Genomic DNA, 18,679 nt, shown 5'->3' with positions numbered 1-18,679 from the left:
CTGGTAGCTGATTTGGCCGGCCACAGATTGGTCGTAGAGTTGTGCGAGGTAACGTGACACGGCTGATTTGACACGAGTTACCAACTCGGACTTCTCAAATCAGATGGGAGGCTGAGGGGAATCGTGCTTTCCATCACTCTTCCATTCCGAGTCGCGCATGTTGCCACTATGGCACGCAGGCACTGTCGTACGACTTGGTTAAGCGATGCTTTATATGGGCGTTAACCCACTAAAGCTATCGCGTCATACCCTTAAGACGGAGCTTAAGTGTCTCCTCCATTTTTTTTCGGTTTTCGTCTCCATTTAATCAACTGCTCCGGGGAGTTTGATTTTGAGACTAAATCATTTCTAACTCTATCCTCTTCACCGCTTGCCCTCCTCTTTTGCGTGGTCGCGAAAGGCATCGACGCAAAATCTGTTCCGCGTTACGTGGGACAGATGGCGCCTTTATTCGTGTCAAGCGCTTCGCAAGTGCACGCGAGCATGAGAAGAAGAAGCGTTATACTACGGCCGGTTCGGACCCTCGCGTACTTCGATCCTCTTGAGAGCATAAGCCTAACGAAGCAGTGCTAGCCGGTCCCTTGGCACGCAGTCACCTCGAGATTACCTCCTTGAGGCTCCATCCAGGACCTGCCATGCTGCGCAACGGGAGTGTCGTCCATATGCCTTGGCCGCCTCCAAGTCGACGCTGCCCTGCCGTCCAGCAGGAGTCGGTGGCGACGAGCAACCCTCCGGCGCCTCCCGTCGACAGGTCTCACCCTGCGTCCTGCGTGCGCTACTCTTTATTCGTGCTCGCCGGGGTCCTCGTGACGTCAGCGACGCTCCTGGCGGCGCCGGCTCTGCTGCTGCACCGAGTGGAAGACCTGAAGAGACGCCACTTCTCGCTGGACGAAGACCTGGAGCGCTCGCGAGACCCGAGTGTGCACCCGTGCGACGACTTCTACCAGTGAGCCCGATTCTTTTTCTGTTCTTATTGGTTTAGAGCTATACAGCACTCTACATGGGAAGCTTTGGGCATTGCCTCCCGAGGTCATAGGTCGCGGGGGAGGGGGGGGGGGTGAACGGGGGCGAGTATTCATGGAGATGTGTGACGCATGCTGTGGAGGTGACTTCACTCTTGTCGTGGTAAAGCATGTCTGTGATGCCTGTACACAAACGCGCCCAATGTTCATACCGTACTCATGACCTGCGCCAACGAATGAAGGAGCAGTGCGACACATTCGACGCTCATTAAAGCAGAAGGTTGGGCGAGTTGGTTTAGGTCCATGGGAGAAAAAGTGTGTAAAGACGAAGACAGAACGAAGAAACAATAAGGATGAGCGCTACACTCTCAACTGAACATTTATTTCTGAATGCATGCACAGGTATAAATAGAAAACTGTGAAAATACCGAATTATCAAAGCAGCAATCGTCACCAGAAAAAATTCACCTAAGAGCAGAAGTCAGAAAACAAACATAGCAACACAGCTCAGATATTCCCTCCGCTCATCACAGCTCATCATTCCCAGGGCGAATGCCCTGAATATGGTGCGAATATGCCAAGGAATTTGCATCATTCAGCCTTCTGTGACGCTGACTGATAGAGAATTATATTTTCTGGCATCCTCTTTGGGCTATCAGTGAAGTATTTGAGTTGTGTTGCTATGTTTCTTGTTTTTGACTTCTGCTCTAATGTGAATTTTTTTTTCTGGTGACGATTGCTTCTTTGATGATTCAGTATTTTCACAGTTTTCTATTTATACGTCTATGTTCAGGTATAAATGTTCACTTGATAGTGTAGCGCTTGTCCTTGTTTCTTTGTTCCGTCTTCATCTTTACTCGCTTTTTCCACCATGCACGTTTGACACGCCTGACGAGCTTTACCAGCGTTAATCTAATCTCAGGAGAGAAACTATGTGGTGGTTGTGTGACTGATTGGCGGAACCTAGTCCATGTTTCTTGCCGGACTGTATGCAGCGACTGTCGGGTGGATAGCTCTGCGGCGCTGGGAACAGACTTCATTCAGTCTATGCCTTTTCCCGGCCTGTGAATCAACGTTTGCTTTCCTTCATACTGTTGATTCTGTCACGATGGACGTAAGGACCAACTGAAATGAAAACGAATTCAAAAGTTACAAAATAAGGGTGCTGTCTTAGTTCTAAACGAGAAGCACCTGAATACTTTGAAGTATCTCTAAATTCCGAAAATGTGCTTTTTATCGTGTTTCCGAAGGGGTAGCCCCCGTCAGTAGCACCAAACTGTGTCCATCGATAAGGCAGCGTCCGCTTCAATAACTGTGTAATGAAATGAACCATTTAAAATTTGTGACTCAGTTCTCTAAGAACGTGTCTTCTTTCCTTCGCACCACTGTATAGGGATACTAGCTGTCGGAGCCTTCATGAGGGCCCGGCATATACAGGGTGTTACACCTAAGACTACACAATTTTTAGATATAGGCTCTTTTAGTTAGAAGAGCGCTTTTTTCGGCATAGCGTTGTCAGCGGTGTAGTACGTCAGAAGACAGCTAAGACGTGCTAAGTAGCAGGTTGGTTGACTAATATTGAATAGTTAACTTCTTAACTAGTACTGTTAGGTTATTTAATTATTAAGGGATGTGTAGTCTACCGTAATTAATATCCATATAAGTTTTCAGAAGTTAGAAAACGCGGTCACCCTCGGCGCTGTGGGCCAACACATTTTTGCTACATCACGCCGAAATACATGCGCTTTCGAGAGGCTTGAAGGGAAAGCAGCCTCTCGTGCACGTAACTCGTCGAAATAGCCAGAATTTGTTGGGCCACAGCGCCGAAAGTAACCAAATTTTCTAAATCCTGAAAACTGATATGGAAAATAATTCCGGTTGTCTGGATGCCTTTCAAACATTAAGGAGCTAAACAGTAAAAGTTAACAAAGTTAACTATTCAAATTTAGTTAACCAGTCTGCTAGTTAGCACATCTAAGCTGTATTCTGATGTAGTACAAAGCTGACAATGCTATGCCGAAAAAAGGGCTCTTCTAACTCAAAGAGCCTATTTTTAAAAATTGTGTAAATGCTTAGCTGAAAAACCCTGCATGTATCCCACCAACGCAGTGCGAGGTTATTTGGGTTGTACATGTGCTGCAGAGGATTTGATATATCTATAATCAATCGGCAGTTCTTCTTAGGTAAGTAATAAGGTCCCAGGTACGACTACAGCTGCAGTATAGACAGGAGCGTAATCTGACAACTTAAGGGATGTGAGCGAAAACAAAAAGACAAAAACGGAAAGCAAGCAAAGACTTGTGCTGTGTACGGAAGACTAGTGTGAGTTGACGAGCTTCAAAGCATTCGCAAATAGCCCGTTATGTAATTAGCTCTGATGCCGCCGTACGGATTAGTATGTCGTGCCACAAGTTTGAAGCAGTTTCTGCTTGACAGGTCTTCCCGGTAAGCTGCATGGCAGCGAACCGCTGCACGTCTACGTTTCATCGATTCAGCAAAACGTATTCAAAGAGTGACCTTTGTACCCCGTACTGTCACTCGTATGCAGGTATGTCTGCGGACGCTGGGACGCGAGACTGAAGCGCCACTATAGATCTCCCCTGGACAAGTACAAGAGCGCCTTCGAGGGCCACGTCTTCAAGAACCTGCTGTTGCACCCAATCCCCAAGCGCTCTGTCAGTGCCCGGGACAACGCCGCGGCGATGCTGCTCAAATGTCTCGGTCGGGTGAGATTATCACCTCTTTTTATTGCGTTGGAAAATTCATTTTTGAGTAAGAGAAATGACACAGTAACTGTCTCACATATCTCGGTGGACACCCGAACCGCGCCGTAAGGGAAGGTAGGAAGTTGGTAGTGAAAGAAGAATGAGAAACCGCCGTGGTGACTCAGTGGTTAGGGCGCTCGACTACTGATCCGGAGTTCCCGGATTCGAACCCGACCGCGGCGGCTGCGTTTTTATGGAGGAAAAACACTAAGGCGCCCGTGCGCTGTGCGATGTCAGTGCACGTTAAAGATCCCAAAGTGGTCGAAATTATTCCGGAGCCCTCCACTACGGCACCTCTTACTTCCTTCTTTCAATCCCTCCTTTATCCCTTCCCTTACGGCGCGGTTCACGTGTCCAACGATATATGAGACAGATACTGCGCAATTTTCTTTCCCCAAAAAACAAATTATTATTATTATTATTATTATTATTATTATTATTATTATTATTATTATTATTATTATTATTATTATTATTATTATTATTATTATTATTATTATTATTATTATTATTATTATTATTATTATAAGAATGAGAGAAGGAGGTGGCGTAGTGAAGGGCTCCGGAATAATTTCGACCACCTGGGGATCTTTAACGTGCACTGACGTCGCACAGCCCACGGGCGCCTTTTGAGTTCTTCCGTCGAGGTTATGGGGCTCGGCTGCTGACCCGAAAGACGCCGGTTCGATCCCAGCCGCGGCGGTCGAATCTCGATGGAGAAGAAATTCTAGAGGCCCGTGTACTGTGCGATGTCAGTGCACGTTAAAGAACCCCAGGTGGTCGAAATCATTCCGGAGCCCTTCAGTATACGGCCTCTCTCATAGCCTGAGTCGCTGTGGGACGTTAAGTACGCATAGACCATAAATCAAGCCGGAACGCAGCCGCCGGGTCCCGCTAATCGCCAAGCGCCCATTTAAGGAAAAGTCCACCATATATCTTAATAGTAAGCGGATCGCACTGCAAGTTTGTTACAAAACTTTTATTTCCCTCGCTATTTATTTATAGCATTATTGGTGTCATTCCCCTGCTGCACCTCACTAAAGCTGCAGGGTTCATGGAATATACCAGCCTCAGTTAGTAAAAGTGTATTTGTAACCTGTCATCTCAATCCATCCTGATGGCATGCTGGCGTTTAATGTCTTCGATACGATATCACCTAAGTTACGCAGGGGCAATGGCAACTTCAGTTTGAGAGGGAACACTAAGCTTGGACAAATAGGATAACTTCCCAGACAACACCAAACGTCCTGAGGACGTCCTAAAATGATTAGAATGTGCTCATCTGGAACCGGACACACTGAGTACTTTTGAGTTCATTGATGGCTAAATTTCCTCATCAGGATGTCTTCACTTTGTACTTTGTTGGACGGCTCGAGGATGAAAATTCCTCAAATGTCCTACAATCTTCCTATCGCAGGATAGTAATGTGAAACGAACTGAGATAAAGCCAGCTTCATCTCACACTCGGCTGTCATTAATTAAAAACTGCAGGTTTATTACACTATATGTGTGCACAAAGTGATGGAGTGAAGGAAACCGTTGTGACCCAAGAATTATATGCCTTGAGGAGATATCTTAAGGAACGTTTCCTTTTACATCTGTTCTTAGGCATCGCATGCTTGTGGTGGGGTTGGACTACTTAGATTTTAAGCCACTCAACTTTGCCATTCAGGCAGCAACATTAAACTCCAAAGAGCCACTCTCTGCGGCCCGTTCATTTTGCTTATTCTGGTTATTTTCACTTACATTAGCTTTGAATACGGAACTACCACTATGAAAAAAAAGGTTTTGATGCAAAGCCTGAAGCAGTATTGAAAACGTCCCCAAAAATGGTTTGGCTTGGTTTGGTTTATAGAGGTTTATCGTCCCAAAGCGACTCAGGCTATGAGAGACGCCGTAGTGAAGGGCTCCAGAAATCACGACCACCTGGGCTTCTTCAACGTGCACTGACATCGCACAGTAACCGGGCCTCAGAGTTTCGCCTCCATCGAAATTTGACCGCCGGGGCCGGGATCGAACCCGCGTCTTCGTCTCCAAAAATGCTCCTCAAGACATCGCGAGTATGCGAACCGGATAAACAAATGGATCCCAATTGGATTGCTTGAGGCATAGTTACAGACAACCTGAGGACGTCTGAACATCCTGACGCGGCCACCCTGAGGTCATACTCAGGATGGCTTTGTGTTGTCTGGGTTTTGTTTTATCTCCACACTTGGGTCTGGCACACTACCAGCACACAAACACAAACTCGTAGAAAAGAACTATATCAATGCACGTAAAAACATTACGCATAAATAATGCACCCAGGGACAGTAATGCTTTCGCAACACCACACGTAAGCAGCTTTAAGTGCCACTGGCGATTTTTTGCGTTCACCTTCAAATTTCCTGTATTTTTTACAAAAAAGCCTACGAATAACTTTTGTTTAGGTCAGTGAACAAATAATTTTCAGTCACTAAGGAAGGAGCCGTGCTGTAAATATGAACTTCCGTTAACCAAAAATTTGCAAAAATACATTTCACCAATTTTTTTGGGCACAGTACGTATAATTTTTCCTCCGCTTTCAATCCAAGCTTAGTGCTGAAATGTACAGTTAGCTTAGGAAAAAAAGTCCCGTTTTAGCAATCGTTGTCCAGGGAATTTCATCACCCAAAGTAACGTGGTAGCTGATGGAGGTGGTGCTGGTGGTAAAAAACATTTATCAACCATTGAATGGTTACAGAGAAGTGACTGTGTTAGGGCTGTATTGGCCCCTTCCCCTCACAATACTGGGTGGAGCCCCTGTTCCGGGGCTCCATTGGCAAGCAACGCCGCACACGTCTGTTGAACCATGGCCTTTTGGGTCTTGAGGTCTTGACAGCCGAGCAGCGCCGCCTACCAGTCCCCTCTGGTGGGGTTGGAGGGTAGATGGGTTTATATTGGCAGACCCAAACCACGTGGAAGGTGTCAGCCACCTCCCCACAGAGCTGGCGCGCGGAAGCGCGAACTATTGGCTCATCCAAACTGTTTGCACGCGGCTGTTATCGTTCTCAAGCTGCTTATCACACCATGAGCCTGAAGCCAGTCGCGTTGAATTTCTCTCACCACAGAGGGGCCGCAAGAACACGTGGAGCCTACGCAAGGTGCTGCTCGAGCTGGGTCTTCCCTGGCCTCTGAAGTCCCCAGCCACGCGAGCAGCACTCCTCCACATTCTGGTGAAATCTTCCCTCCACTTTGGCATACACGTCTTCTGGGCCTTCTACATCGGTATCCACCCAACGCGCACGCACGAGAGTACCATCTACACGACCTTAGACCAACGCTGCATCGAGTGGATCCGGGACTTCGAGCTGCTCATAGCCCGAGGCAGACACGACAACTACCTGCGGCGGTGCGCTGAGATCGTCGGGGGCACCGGGCAGTCGTACTCGACCATGATTGCGGAGGTAACGGTCGCTCACCGGAGAATAGCCCAACAGGTCCACCTTCTGTGGGACCCCTACGAAGTTCCCGCCTTCCACAAGCTCGATGATCCCGAACTCCGGCAAGCCATAAACGCTCATCTTCCGGACGACTCGCAACGCTGGCCCGAGGATGAGATCGTAAACATGCAGCCCAAACTGTTCGATGAGCTGAACGCGACGCACCTCAGCGACGCCAGATTCACTGAGGGCTTCAAGCTATTTCTGGGTGCATACGTAGTTTGGGTTCTCTCACCGTTCGTCTCCCGCTATCTCACGGAGAGCATGCTAGACGATATAGGCTGGGCGAACACGGAGCTGATCCACCGCTACGACAAGTGCCTGGAAGCGCTGGAGTTGTTGATGCCACTGGCCAAATGGAAGATCGAGCACGACACCCAAGGCGACAGGATTAACACGTGGAGGATGCTGCAGCTATCGGTGCTCGCCTCCAAAGACATGCAACGCGTTTACGGCGCCGCTTTCCACAGACTCTTCTCCGCCGTCGCGCGGCGTGTTTCTTCCAACGCCCACAACATGACCATCACCTGGAAGTTGCTGGACAGGGCGTATGCCTACGTGCGGGTCGACACCAAAGCTGGCTTCTTCGACGCGTTCCTGGGTGCCCTCAGCAGTGGCGTCGATCTACTGAAGAAGCTCATGCGGAAGCCGCAGCCAATCCTACTCCACGCTCCGGGCATTTCCAGCCTTCACGAGTACCGCATACTTGTGGCTAGAGAGGTCATCGTTGAGAACTTCCACGCGACACCGCCGCTGTACGACGCGAGGCATCCGCTGGCCGTCCATGCGGCTATTCTAGGCACTATGATCTGCAAGCAGCTGGCCATTCTGGCGCGTTTTCTTCTCTTCTACAACGAACGCTTTTCGGTAAGCGCTGCTCTATTCTGATATGATTGTTGCACGCTTCGTTAGATGGCGCAACAGGCTCTCGGTTTCTATCAGTCATCAACGTCAGCAAAATTAGGATTGTTATTAGTTCCTCGTGCTTTGTGCTGGTCGTATGTCAACTCTTCGCGTCTTCGCTCCATAGCAGCCATAAATCGACGCAATGCGACAAGCACATTATCGTTGCTAAGGAACAGTAAGGAGTACTTGAAGTTTGCTTGTATCCGTACCAAATGTCCCAAGAAATCACAGCCATTATTTAAAAGTGCACCGTCGCATAATGGGTGCCGGCAATTTCGACTATGTGGTTGATGACTATGTATTACGTCAAAGTATCTTTATATTTGTTCCATTGCGTAATTCAGTTAAATGCAAATGAGCTTTTTATCTATGCTACCCTGGAAACGGTCTGCAACGTTGCCAATGCCAACGCCAATGAACCCAATGAATGCTAGCGGCCTATTGCTTGTTTTGCCACAACGTTGTCAACGCCAACGCGTACAGGGCAGATCTCTGCCACTGCAATATTAGGCTTGTACAAAAAGTAGACTTATCGTGATTTGTTAGGTTTCTAAAAGAATGATGTCATAAAGAAACTGTTCCACTTAAAACTTCTATAGTCCGCCCGCACAACAGTGATATCTTTCCAACGCTATGTTTGGTACATGATAGAATCAGCTACATAGGTGCCAAAAACCCAACGCACTAACCATCACCCAGAATGCAACAGTAGACTTATCGCGAGTTGGTAGGTTCCTAAAGGAAGGAAGTATTGTAAACAAAGTGTCACACTTCACACACTAGTAGTCCGCCTGCAAACCGGTCATTTTTGCAGCCCTGTGTTTGGTGCATGATAACCTAACACCCAATGCGCTATCCACACTCAAAACACGCAGACGTATGATGTTAAAAACATCCAAACAAGAAAGATCGTTCGAAATTGTTACGCCTGAACACTTATACGACTGAACTACTTCTAGGAGAACTTCAAAGACGAGGGGATAGACAAGAGAATTATGGCAATGTAGAAAGGAAAAAAATGTTACGCTTACGTGGGGAGCAGCCGATTACATCAGTGTCGGGCAGCATTAAGGTCAATTTGAAGAGATTATTAGTCAGCGCAGGTAATAGCAGCACAATGAATTGCTCAAACATCTGCGAACAAGCCAGTTTTAGAGGTTGTCTGTGACTGCAAGTCATTATTATAGCTTACAAAAACAATCGAGCTAAGCACAAATCCCTAGGGGACGCCTGATGTTACTGGGAGAGAGGGTTCTTACTATTAACAGGTGAAAAACTATAGGAGCGGTTATATAGGAATCGCCTGTTTCAAGATATCGGGATGCTAATTAGGTGCTCATTCCTCAGGCAGCTGAGCACTAGGTTAGCCTTTGTTATTTCAGTATGGGCGTGCGCGACTTAAACCAGGTGGCAGTAGTTTTACGGCGTTAGCTATTATAGCCTTGCAAGGAAGCATATCGCGGAGTTTGAAAACAGTGGCGCCTTCATCACGCGTGGCCGTAGTGAGTGACGCCAACGGCCATGTGACCTTGCGGTCACTGAAACCATTGTCACCGACAACATGACTGGTAGGTCACCTTTATGACCTAAGAGAGAGAGAGAAAAACATTTATTGAAATCTCAATGAGATTAGCGGTGGGCTGTCGTCTTCATCGTTGACGTCTGGCCTCTTCGCAAGGTCGGGCCCCTATTCCAGGGCTCCGCTGAGTCTTGCTGCTTCGCATGCGTGCTGCACAAGGGCCCTTTGGGCTGTGAGCTCGCTGCTGGTGAGCAGACCCTCCCATTGCTCCGCACTCGGGGTTTTGAGTTTGTGGAATGCATAATTTTAAGGCCGCCTTGCAGACTCTACCTTGCGCGTAGTTCCTGCATGTGGATTTCGAATCTGTTAATATGATCAGTGATTTGTTTCTACGATAGCCTTCGGCCGCCACTAGCGCAACGGTGACTTCCTCCCCTTCTGGTACCGTGTGGCCCTGTAGGGTTGCGTATGTGATCGGTTTGCCGGCATAATCCACCACTGCTGCGGCGGCATTGATTATTCTTGTGCGTTTATCCCACGGATAAAGCGCTGCGTCCGTGTACACTGTGTTTTCTAGTTTAGCCAAATGGCGTTCCACATAATCTGCCCGTGCCTGTCTTCTAGCCGCGTGGAGATTCGGGTCCATGTTCTTTGGTATAGGACAGACTTGGAGGAGTATAAGAGACTTGGACTTATGACCTACAGGTCATGCGACTAGTTGCTAAATAGGGATTATGTTACCCATAATGCATGAATGATTAAACGCCTCACACATGACCACAAACGCCTCACACATACCTGTCCCCTCATGAACCCGTAATATAACATGAACCTAGTGACTGCAAAAGCGGAGCCGTTGTCATATCGCGCGTATGCCCCTCCAGTTTTCTTCTTTCCCCTGAAGAATCTCACCTAAAATGCACCGGGTCCGATTGCTACGCGAAACCGCAGCACGATCCCACGAACGCGATCTACCGTGACATGGAGCTGCTGGTCACCGACCTGGTGCGCTACGAGGCCATGGCCAACGCGAGCGGCTTCCTGCCGGACCAGACTCCGCGCGAGTTGCGGGAGCTGATGGCTTCCGGATGGGCAGCGCGCCTGGCCAGCAGCATCCCGCGTTTGCCCCAAGCCCAAGCCACGCCCGCTGGCGCCGAGAGACGGACTTTCCGCGGCGTCCCCGATGGTCAGCTTTACTTCCTGGTCAGCTGCTTCACTCACTGCGGTGCTACGGGCCGCACGCTCAAAGTCCAGGTTCGTGGCGAGTGTGGTAATTCGCAGCAACCGCTGATGACTGTACACTCTAAACATAAATACACCCATATGGGAGTAAAAAGGTAGTAAGCTGTCCTGTAGCACACATACTCGTCTTTGTCTGCCTACGCTTGTCCTCGTTTTTTTTTTCCGCGCCAATATCTTCCGTATGCATATCAACCAACTAGCCCAACTTTCTGCTCTCCTAACTGTATAACACACACCTTTCTATAGAAGAGTTAGCGCTAGAGGACAGTTTACTCCCTTTCTACTCCTTTCTGTTTAAAGTGGTACTACCAGCGGCAATGACCATGGCAAAAAAAAAAGAAAAAGCACGACGAGAGGGCTTAAAATGTTCGAGGGCTGCAAACGAACCGAAACATGGGCGACCCAAGAACAGTCATCATCACCATCCTGACTACGATCACCGCAGTGCAAAGGCCTCTTCCATGTCTCTCCAATTTGCCCTGTCCTTTGCCAGCTGCGTCCATCGTATCCCCGCAGACAATATCATCCGCCCACCTAACCTTCTGCCGCCCCCTGCTACGCTTGCCTTCTCTTTTAATCCACTACGTTACCCTTAAGGACCAGCGGTTGACTTGCCTTCTCATTACATGCCCTGTCCAAGCCCATTTCTTCCTCTGCATTTCGACTAGGATGTCAATAACTGGCGTTTGTTGTCATTTGTGGGACTTACTTACAAAACACGTTTCTGTGCGGCTACTACGTGTGTGATTCTTGTTCATGTGTCAGTTATACGAAACCGTTATTCAAGTGGGCGTTATCGCTTTCATCATTATCATGAGGCTACGGCAGGGCAAAACCCTTCCCATATCTCTCCAAATAACTCTACTCTGTGCCGCGGCACCCCCGCAAACTTCGTATTTTCAGCCGCTCACCTGACTTACGGTCCGCCACTGATGCGCTTGCCTTCTCTTGGAATGCAATCCGCTGCACTTAAAGACCATCGATAAATTTGGTTCCGCATTACATGCCCTGCCCACGTCCATTCCTTCTACTAGACTTCGACTAAGATGTCATGAACTCGCGTTTGTTCTCTCACCCACTCTGATCTCTTCTTTTCATTTGTCATCTTCCTTTCCATAATTTGCGGCGCTGTCCTTAATTTAAATTCGCCCCCTTTTGTATAGCCTCCACGCTTCTGTCCCGAGGTTAGTAGCGGTGGCATGAAGCTCATAAGCAGGGTGTTTCACCTAAGAGTTTACAAATTTTAAAATATGCTTTATGAGTTAAAAGAGCGCTTTTTTAGGCATAGCATTGTCATCAGCGGTGTAGTACATAAGAACACAGCAACGACGTGCTAATTGCCATGCTGGTTAACTAATATTGAATATTTAACCTTTACTTTTACTCTTGGGCCTCTTAATTTTTGAAATGCGTGTAGCACACCGTAATATATCCATATCAGTTTTTTTTCATAATTTCGAAAACGTGGTTACCCTCGACGCTGTGGCCCAACAAATTCTGGCTATTTCGACGAGTTAGGTGCACTGGAGAGGCTACTTTGCCTGCAAGCTTCTCGAAAGCGCATGTATTTTGGCGCCATGTAACCAAATTTGCTGAACCGCCGCTCCGAGGCTAACCGCGTTCCCGAAATTCTAAAAATTAATATGAAATTAATTACGGTGGGCTGCACGCCTTTTAGACAGTATAGTTTAGAAATTAACTATTTAATATTAGTGAATAGTTAGCATGATTTAGCTGTATTCTGATGTACTACACCGCTGACAATGCTAATGTGAAATTCAACTCGAAGACTTTTTCTTGTTGTCTTGTTGCCCTTCGTGGAGCTTCTATATTTGCGTCGAATAGAGATCACTGATGCAAGACCCCCATGCTCAAGTAAAGCCATTCCTCCGTCCTGGTCTGTGGCTGTTTCCTAAACGTATCGTCATCTTAAGCCAAATCACAGCTGTAATCGCGAGCGTTGAACGTGAAGGAGCAAATTTGATCCTTCAGCAGCTGATTACTTTCATCTAGAAAGCAGAAACCGTGCGATTCGGAGTGTGATGGGTTTGTCTATGGGCGGTTACGACGCTCCAGAGGAGACGTGAGCATACTTGTCTTTAGCTCTAGAGCTGCGTGCCGCGGGTCAAATAAAGTGAATTCGTAGCGCAGATGCTCGGCTGGAGACCTGATGCTTTTGCCTTTCTCATTGATATATATATGTGCCGGAGTGCTGGCGAAAGTATTGCCGGCGAAAACCGTTGCTTGTTGCTTCACAGAGCACATCTCGAGTGTTCTATAAGTTTGTTCACACCTCTACTCACTAGTACAGGCCCGTGCAAATTCTAGAGGCCCGTGAACTGTGCGACGTCAGCGCACGTTAAAGAACCTGAGGTGGTCGAAATTTCCGGAGCCCTTCACTACGACGTCCCTCATAGCCTGAGTCGCTTTGGGACGTTAAACCTCACTAAACCAAACTAAACCAATCACCAGTACAGTTCTGGTTCCGAGTGTCCTGGGTCCCTCGCTTTCCAAAACGTTGTATTCTCTCAAGCAGCGAGAAGCCGATGCTTCTTGTGCTTGTTTTTTAGCTTCTTACCTTACCCTTACACGTCTTTCTCCCATCGGGGAACGCTAGCGGTGTGGAACATGAGGACATGCTCAGTTGTAGAACGTCCGCTTCGCAGCATTGTGGTTTTTTTAATATATTTAAGAGCGTCCTCAATGCCTATATATAGCGTCAGTCTACTAGGAGGCATGGCTATGCTAAAGATACTTTGTGATATTCTCTCCAGAGGGCCATCTGCAACGTCGCCATGCCGTCCGTGGAAGACTTCAAGAGCGTCTTTCAGTGCCGGCCGCACCATCGACTGACGACCAACTTCACCTGGCTCAAAGCAAACACTACGACCACTGCTTTTGTGGCATAGCGATTCAAGTACGCTGGAATGTCCCAGCAGGCCAGAGCGACGGCTAAAAGTTTTTCTTCACAAGCTCATTTCACGTAGTTTCCGTGAGCTTAACGTTGGTGCAAGATGATAATTGTAGGCGCTGCAAAGCGTCATGTGGGCAGGACATGTTCGGATTCACATAGGTTAAATGTTTTTTTGTTATAAGGGGCTGAAACGGAAATTCTTTCTCTTGTGGAAGCCACTGGTGTATTTTTGTGGACAACCACTGAACTATAATGCGTCCGGACGCTACTTTATTGTGCATTTCTCTCAGAAAGGACACATTGTTTCATCGACTAGCGCCAAGTGCCTTGTCTGTCTCGTTTACCCTCTTAGCAAGAACGTTCACGTGAACTCGCATATCGATATTAGCGGAAGGATAGGGTCTCTTGCTAAACCCTGTGTGTGACGTGGCCGAAATTCGTTTTACGTTCGATTTTTTCGCAAGTCTAGTCGAAATTTTTTTTCCGGGTGGTATTTTGAATGCTAATACATTTCGGGGGTATTAGAAAGTGTGCAGTTCTACAACAGTTTGTTCAAGGGGGGAGGGGGGGGGGGGGTGAGAAGGTCTCTCATGTGGCGGAAACGAAGGGCGAATTCCACACATCACCCCGAAATTAGAAAAAAGCTGGTGGCGAAAGAAACATAACCGGCCTTCAGTTCCTAATTTATATCTATGTCTAATGAGTTCCTTCCAAAAATTCTGTTATCGGTTTGAATACCCCTCAGATCAAATAGTGCGAATTTCTGGCAAATGGGATCCGCAAGGGTTTTGTTTGTAACGCAGAATTTTTGTGTCAACAGGTTTAGTTGGCTCACATTAGCCCCTGTTGCGTATGCGCAAAATAGCTTAAATGGAAACTGAAACGCTTAAAAATTGAATTGCTTAAATGAAATGAAGATTATGAGATTACCCTAAAGTCTCAAATACAATTACTTGCTATTTTGTTCAACATGGTGTTTTGTAGCGCAGGTGCATAGTTAATTGTTTACTACAGTTTTTCTCTTCCTGTTTATACTACTTACGCTTATAATAATGATGCTTAATAATGCTTTTGTCCGGACCTGAGGTTGGACCGCCAGGCCTGTTCATGCCTTAACCACGTCTGTGAATGTGCTGTCTGCACGCGGGAATTTTTTTCAATCTCGCACATATATACGTAGCAAACAATTATGTATCATACGGCAATAAAATTTTCAGGTTCCACAAACGCATTTCAGGAGCGCGTACTTCACGATCCTCTGGAACAAAGTACATTTATAAGCCATACATACAGGAGGAAGATAAACGAAATTCCGAAAGCCTAAACCATTCCCTTGTGCAAATCGCTAATTTTATTTAGCAAACGTTACGAATGAGACCGCTATTTCAAGGTCGTCCCAGTGCCTCCGCGTGTACTAGTAAGTGCTTCCAGATCATTGCGGCAGCCGTTTTGGTCTTGTAAGCGTAATGGAAATGAATGGTTGGGGAAGCGCAAGTAACAGGAGCGAAATTCTAATGGGCAGATGTAGTTGTAATGGTGAAGACTTTTATTCAACAGTGAGAAGAGAGGGCTCCACTAAACTAGGTGCATGTCGTCTTCAGTCCAAGACGTCATTGGTCGAAGCCGCCGCTCGAGCCCGCTGGAACAAAGCTCTTTGTTCCTCTAGTACGGAGCTATTGAGCAGGGTCGCCTCAGCTGCAGTCCTAGAGGGGGGTGGGGAATAGGGGATAGTTCGAGATTATGTAGTCAGGCCTGTATGTTATGTGATATACTATATCTACCAAATCGCCACAGCGCTGGCATTGCCCACAGATTTCTGGATCAGACTGTTTTATTATAGCTGGGCAGAGGGGAAACTGTTTTGTTTGATCAGACCTGCTAAGCACGGCAGGAAACGGAGCCGCTATATGTTGGTCGGTTTATTGGAGTTTAACGTCCCAAAGCGACTCAGGCTACGAGGGGCGCCGTAGTGAAGGGCTCCGGAAATTTCGACCACTTGGGGTTCTTTAACGTACGCTGACATCTCACAGTACACGGGTCTCTAGAATTTCGCCAGCATCGAAATTCAACCGCCGCGGCTGGGATCGAACCCGCGTCTTTGAAGCCGCTATATGTGCCTGTCGAAAAACTGATACACAGTTCTACTAAAGTACGCAGCAGATAAATGAAAGTGCTTACAAGAACACTAGCGCCCCAGTCGAAATATACAAAAGTTTCTGTAGTCACAAGATATTCTGTAACATTTGCCACCGAAAACATGTAGTAATAGCAAATTTTTGTAGTAACAAAATTTTGTATATGACTAAAGAAAAGTACCGCAGAACTGAAAACTACAAATAAGTACTACAGAAGAAACTACAGTGCTACTGAAAATTACTGCAAGACATCAAAATCAGTGTTTACGGGAGAACTACAGAATATATTGCCGTATTTTTGACATGCTCGCATCATTTCTTTTTTTCAACTTTAGGTATAAACTACTGCTATGAGACTAATGTTTTGCCGATTTGCAGACACGCCTAGTATACGTTGATTGTACTGTCATAAAACGCATCCTAGAAACGAAAAGAAAACATTCACTCTTGCGGAAATATCATTTTAAACGTCAGCTTCATGGCAGCCTTGCCAGCGTATGCTTCGGTGTCTGGACAAAAGTTCCTCACTGACTACAAGCTCGGCTTTAACATCCGTCTTGGACCATCACGTTTACCAAGGCTCTTGGAGCATTATGGTATGGTCCGCCACATAAGCCGAGGCGGCCTCATGGCATCCCGTCCACCGTCAACACTGGGAAGAGGTGTGTGAATTTAAAGCTGAAGCCGTGCCGCCTGTGCCCAACTAGTGTGGATCGCCGGTAATCAAGTAACCTGTGATTACAAGGGGTCACGTAATCATAGGTCACGTGACCTTGTGCCATTACAACCTGATTAACCGGATAGTGGTCAAGCTGCCCAGTGGGCCAGGTGACAGTTAATTATTAGTCGCTCGAGATGAGCAACCTGGGTCGCAAAAGCACCACCGTTGGCAGCACCTGACATCGAGTGGCCCGTCGCTTAACCGCTGCACCACTGCGCCAGGAGTGGTATGAGGATTTCCAGGGTTATATGAATCTAAAGTAGAGAAAGACCAGTTCCGCATAACATGGGCATGAATCCATTAATGCTATCATGTCATACCCTTAAGGCGGAACTTAAGTGTCCTTTCCAATTTTTTTTGTGACTTTGACAGCGCAACAACCATCATGGCTCAACCTATTTTGCGAATAAAGCGTGACGCTGCTACATGGCGAAGTATCGAAAGTTACATACAAATATCTGCCGCTAAAAAACGATGTTTGCTTTATCCGCCAACGTATGACAGTTCCCCATTACAAACAAAATATTTACTATGACAACATTACACATAATCACTTAGTATCCTTACTGTTCCCTACAACCCTCTCATCATCCCCAACCAAGCATTCTTCCGTGCTTCCACTGAAATACACTATATATATACTTTCCTCTACCTGTTCTCTCCCCTGGCGTCTTCAACCCTCCCCTGCATGCTCCTATCTCCCTAAACCGTATGCTAATATGAAGCATTGGTTTCTCCTGCCCCATTGCAGTTAAATACTACTATTACCTGCACCCTTTCCAATAATGTGGTGGGCGTGGCTAGCCTCGGAACAGCTGACGGAGAACTTGGGCCTGTTGACCCTCGCGCAGGATGTCTTCAACGCTTAATGCTGCGGCGCAATAAGAACTGTCTCTCAATATATACCCGAGTCTGCCGAGAATGGGAAGTAAAAGAATGGCATACTTAGATACAAACAATTCGTTGGCAGCGTTTGATCGCTCTTTCAAAAGCATGCAATACAAGCGTACTATGTTGAGAACAATAATTGAAAGGCAGACAGGCGTGCAGAGTGAAGCAAGAAGTCAGCAGATTTGGCAGTTGAATTGTTCAGGGTACCAGTGAGGGTATGGAATAAGAGGCCAGTTCAGCTACAACTAGGGCTTTGATATCTCACGTATTGTCGCTTATGGTGTAGTTTTCAACCTAGGAAATTGCTGTTGCTTGCCGTCCTGTAAACAATTAACATTGAGTTCTATTTTTTAAAGTAGAGTGAAGGTAAAAGGATGAGTATAAAGGTCTGGATGCCAACATGAAATTTATTATGTGCCTAATGGTTCTCTTGGGCTCGTAACCTGTGTGGAGTCTGGGAATATTGCCCAAAACTACAAAAATAAAGGCTTCACAATTTCAGAGGAATTTTTTATGGAGCCTCCCATAAGAATTTAGAAACTTCGTGTTTGTGTTTGCTGGCGCAGGGCTGCGAACGTGTTACTCAGAGCGCACACAGCGCTAACTTAAATATTTACGCCATTTCTAAGTAAGACGTCGAGCCCACTGGTTGTCCGGCTAGCCGTGTGCTTTTATGACATCAGCGTCGTGCGACACGTGGCTTGCTAGCGCGCCGTCACTCAATGGCTCGGTACAGTGGCAGAGAAGAGCCGCCAGAACCGTGTTTGGAAGAACGTCACGAACACCATCGCAAGTGCAAGCGTCGATTACGTGAAGATTCAAGGTGCTAGACACCGTGGGCCAGGCCTTCTGGGTTAACACCCTGCGAGATGCTTTGGTCGCCGGTTCTTCTTCATTCGTGCAAAGGCATGCTAGCTCGCGACACCTAGACGAGACAATGGCGCCACATGAGGTTAGTGCGCGCCCGCCCAGCCAAAAACTGCCAGACGCAAGAGATGCGGGAACCATAATGGTGCCACTTGAGTCTTTAAGCGTCAGTTCAAAGCCAACCCGGTTGGCTTTTTGTGATAAGTCAGCGACAAACACTGACAGATACTATGAATCTCAGCAATAACATGACAGCGAGGCAAAGTTAAAGGGACCCTGAAACAAGTTTGATGGTC

At 47.1% G+C, this 18,679-nt stretch overlaps 1 protein-coding gene across 1 annotated transcript; it reads left to right on the top strand.

The window, feature by feature from the left end:
• The first annotated feature begins 441 nt into the window (after positions 1 to 441).
• LOC144105330 (uncharacterized) lies at positions 442 to 14,280 on the top strand. The gene is made up of 5 exons (XM_077638467.1): positions 442 to 946; positions 3,511 to 3,688; positions 6,817 to 8,055; positions 10,565 to 10,867; positions 13,630 to 14,280. Exons 1-5 carry the CDS (start codon positions 636 to 638, stop codon positions 13,762 to 13,764), a joined length of 2,166 nt encoding a protein of 721 aa, XP_077494593.1. The 5' UTR covers positions 442 to 635; the 3' UTR covers positions 13,765 to 14,280.
• The last annotated feature ends 4,399 nt before the right edge of the window (positions 14,281 to 18,679 follow it).

The sequence above is a fragment of the Amblyomma americanum genome, chromosome 9 (assembly GCF_052857255.1).
Source record: "Amblyomma americanum isolate KBUSLIRL-KWMA chromosome 9, ASM5285725v1, whole genome shotgun sequence".
In the NCBI taxonomy this organism is placed as follows: Eukaryota; Metazoa; Arthropoda; class Arachnida; order Ixodida; family Ixodidae; genus Amblyomma; species Amblyomma americanum.
This window is presented reverse-complemented; position numbering and strand designations above follow the sequence as displayed.

Coding starts and splice junctions, on each gene's coding strand:
- LOC144105330 (XM_077638467.1), top strand. CDS start 636: ATGCTGCGCAACGGGAGTGTCGTCCATATGCCTTGGCCGCCTCCAAGT. Junction 3,689..6,816: donor TGCTCAAATGTCTCGGTCGG/GTGAGATTATCA, acceptor CTCTCACCACAG/AGGGGCCGCAAGAACACGTG. Junction 10,868..13,629: donor GCCGCACGCTCAAAGTCCAG/GTTCGTGGCGAG, acceptor TATTCTCTCCAG/AGGGCCATCTGCAACGTCGC.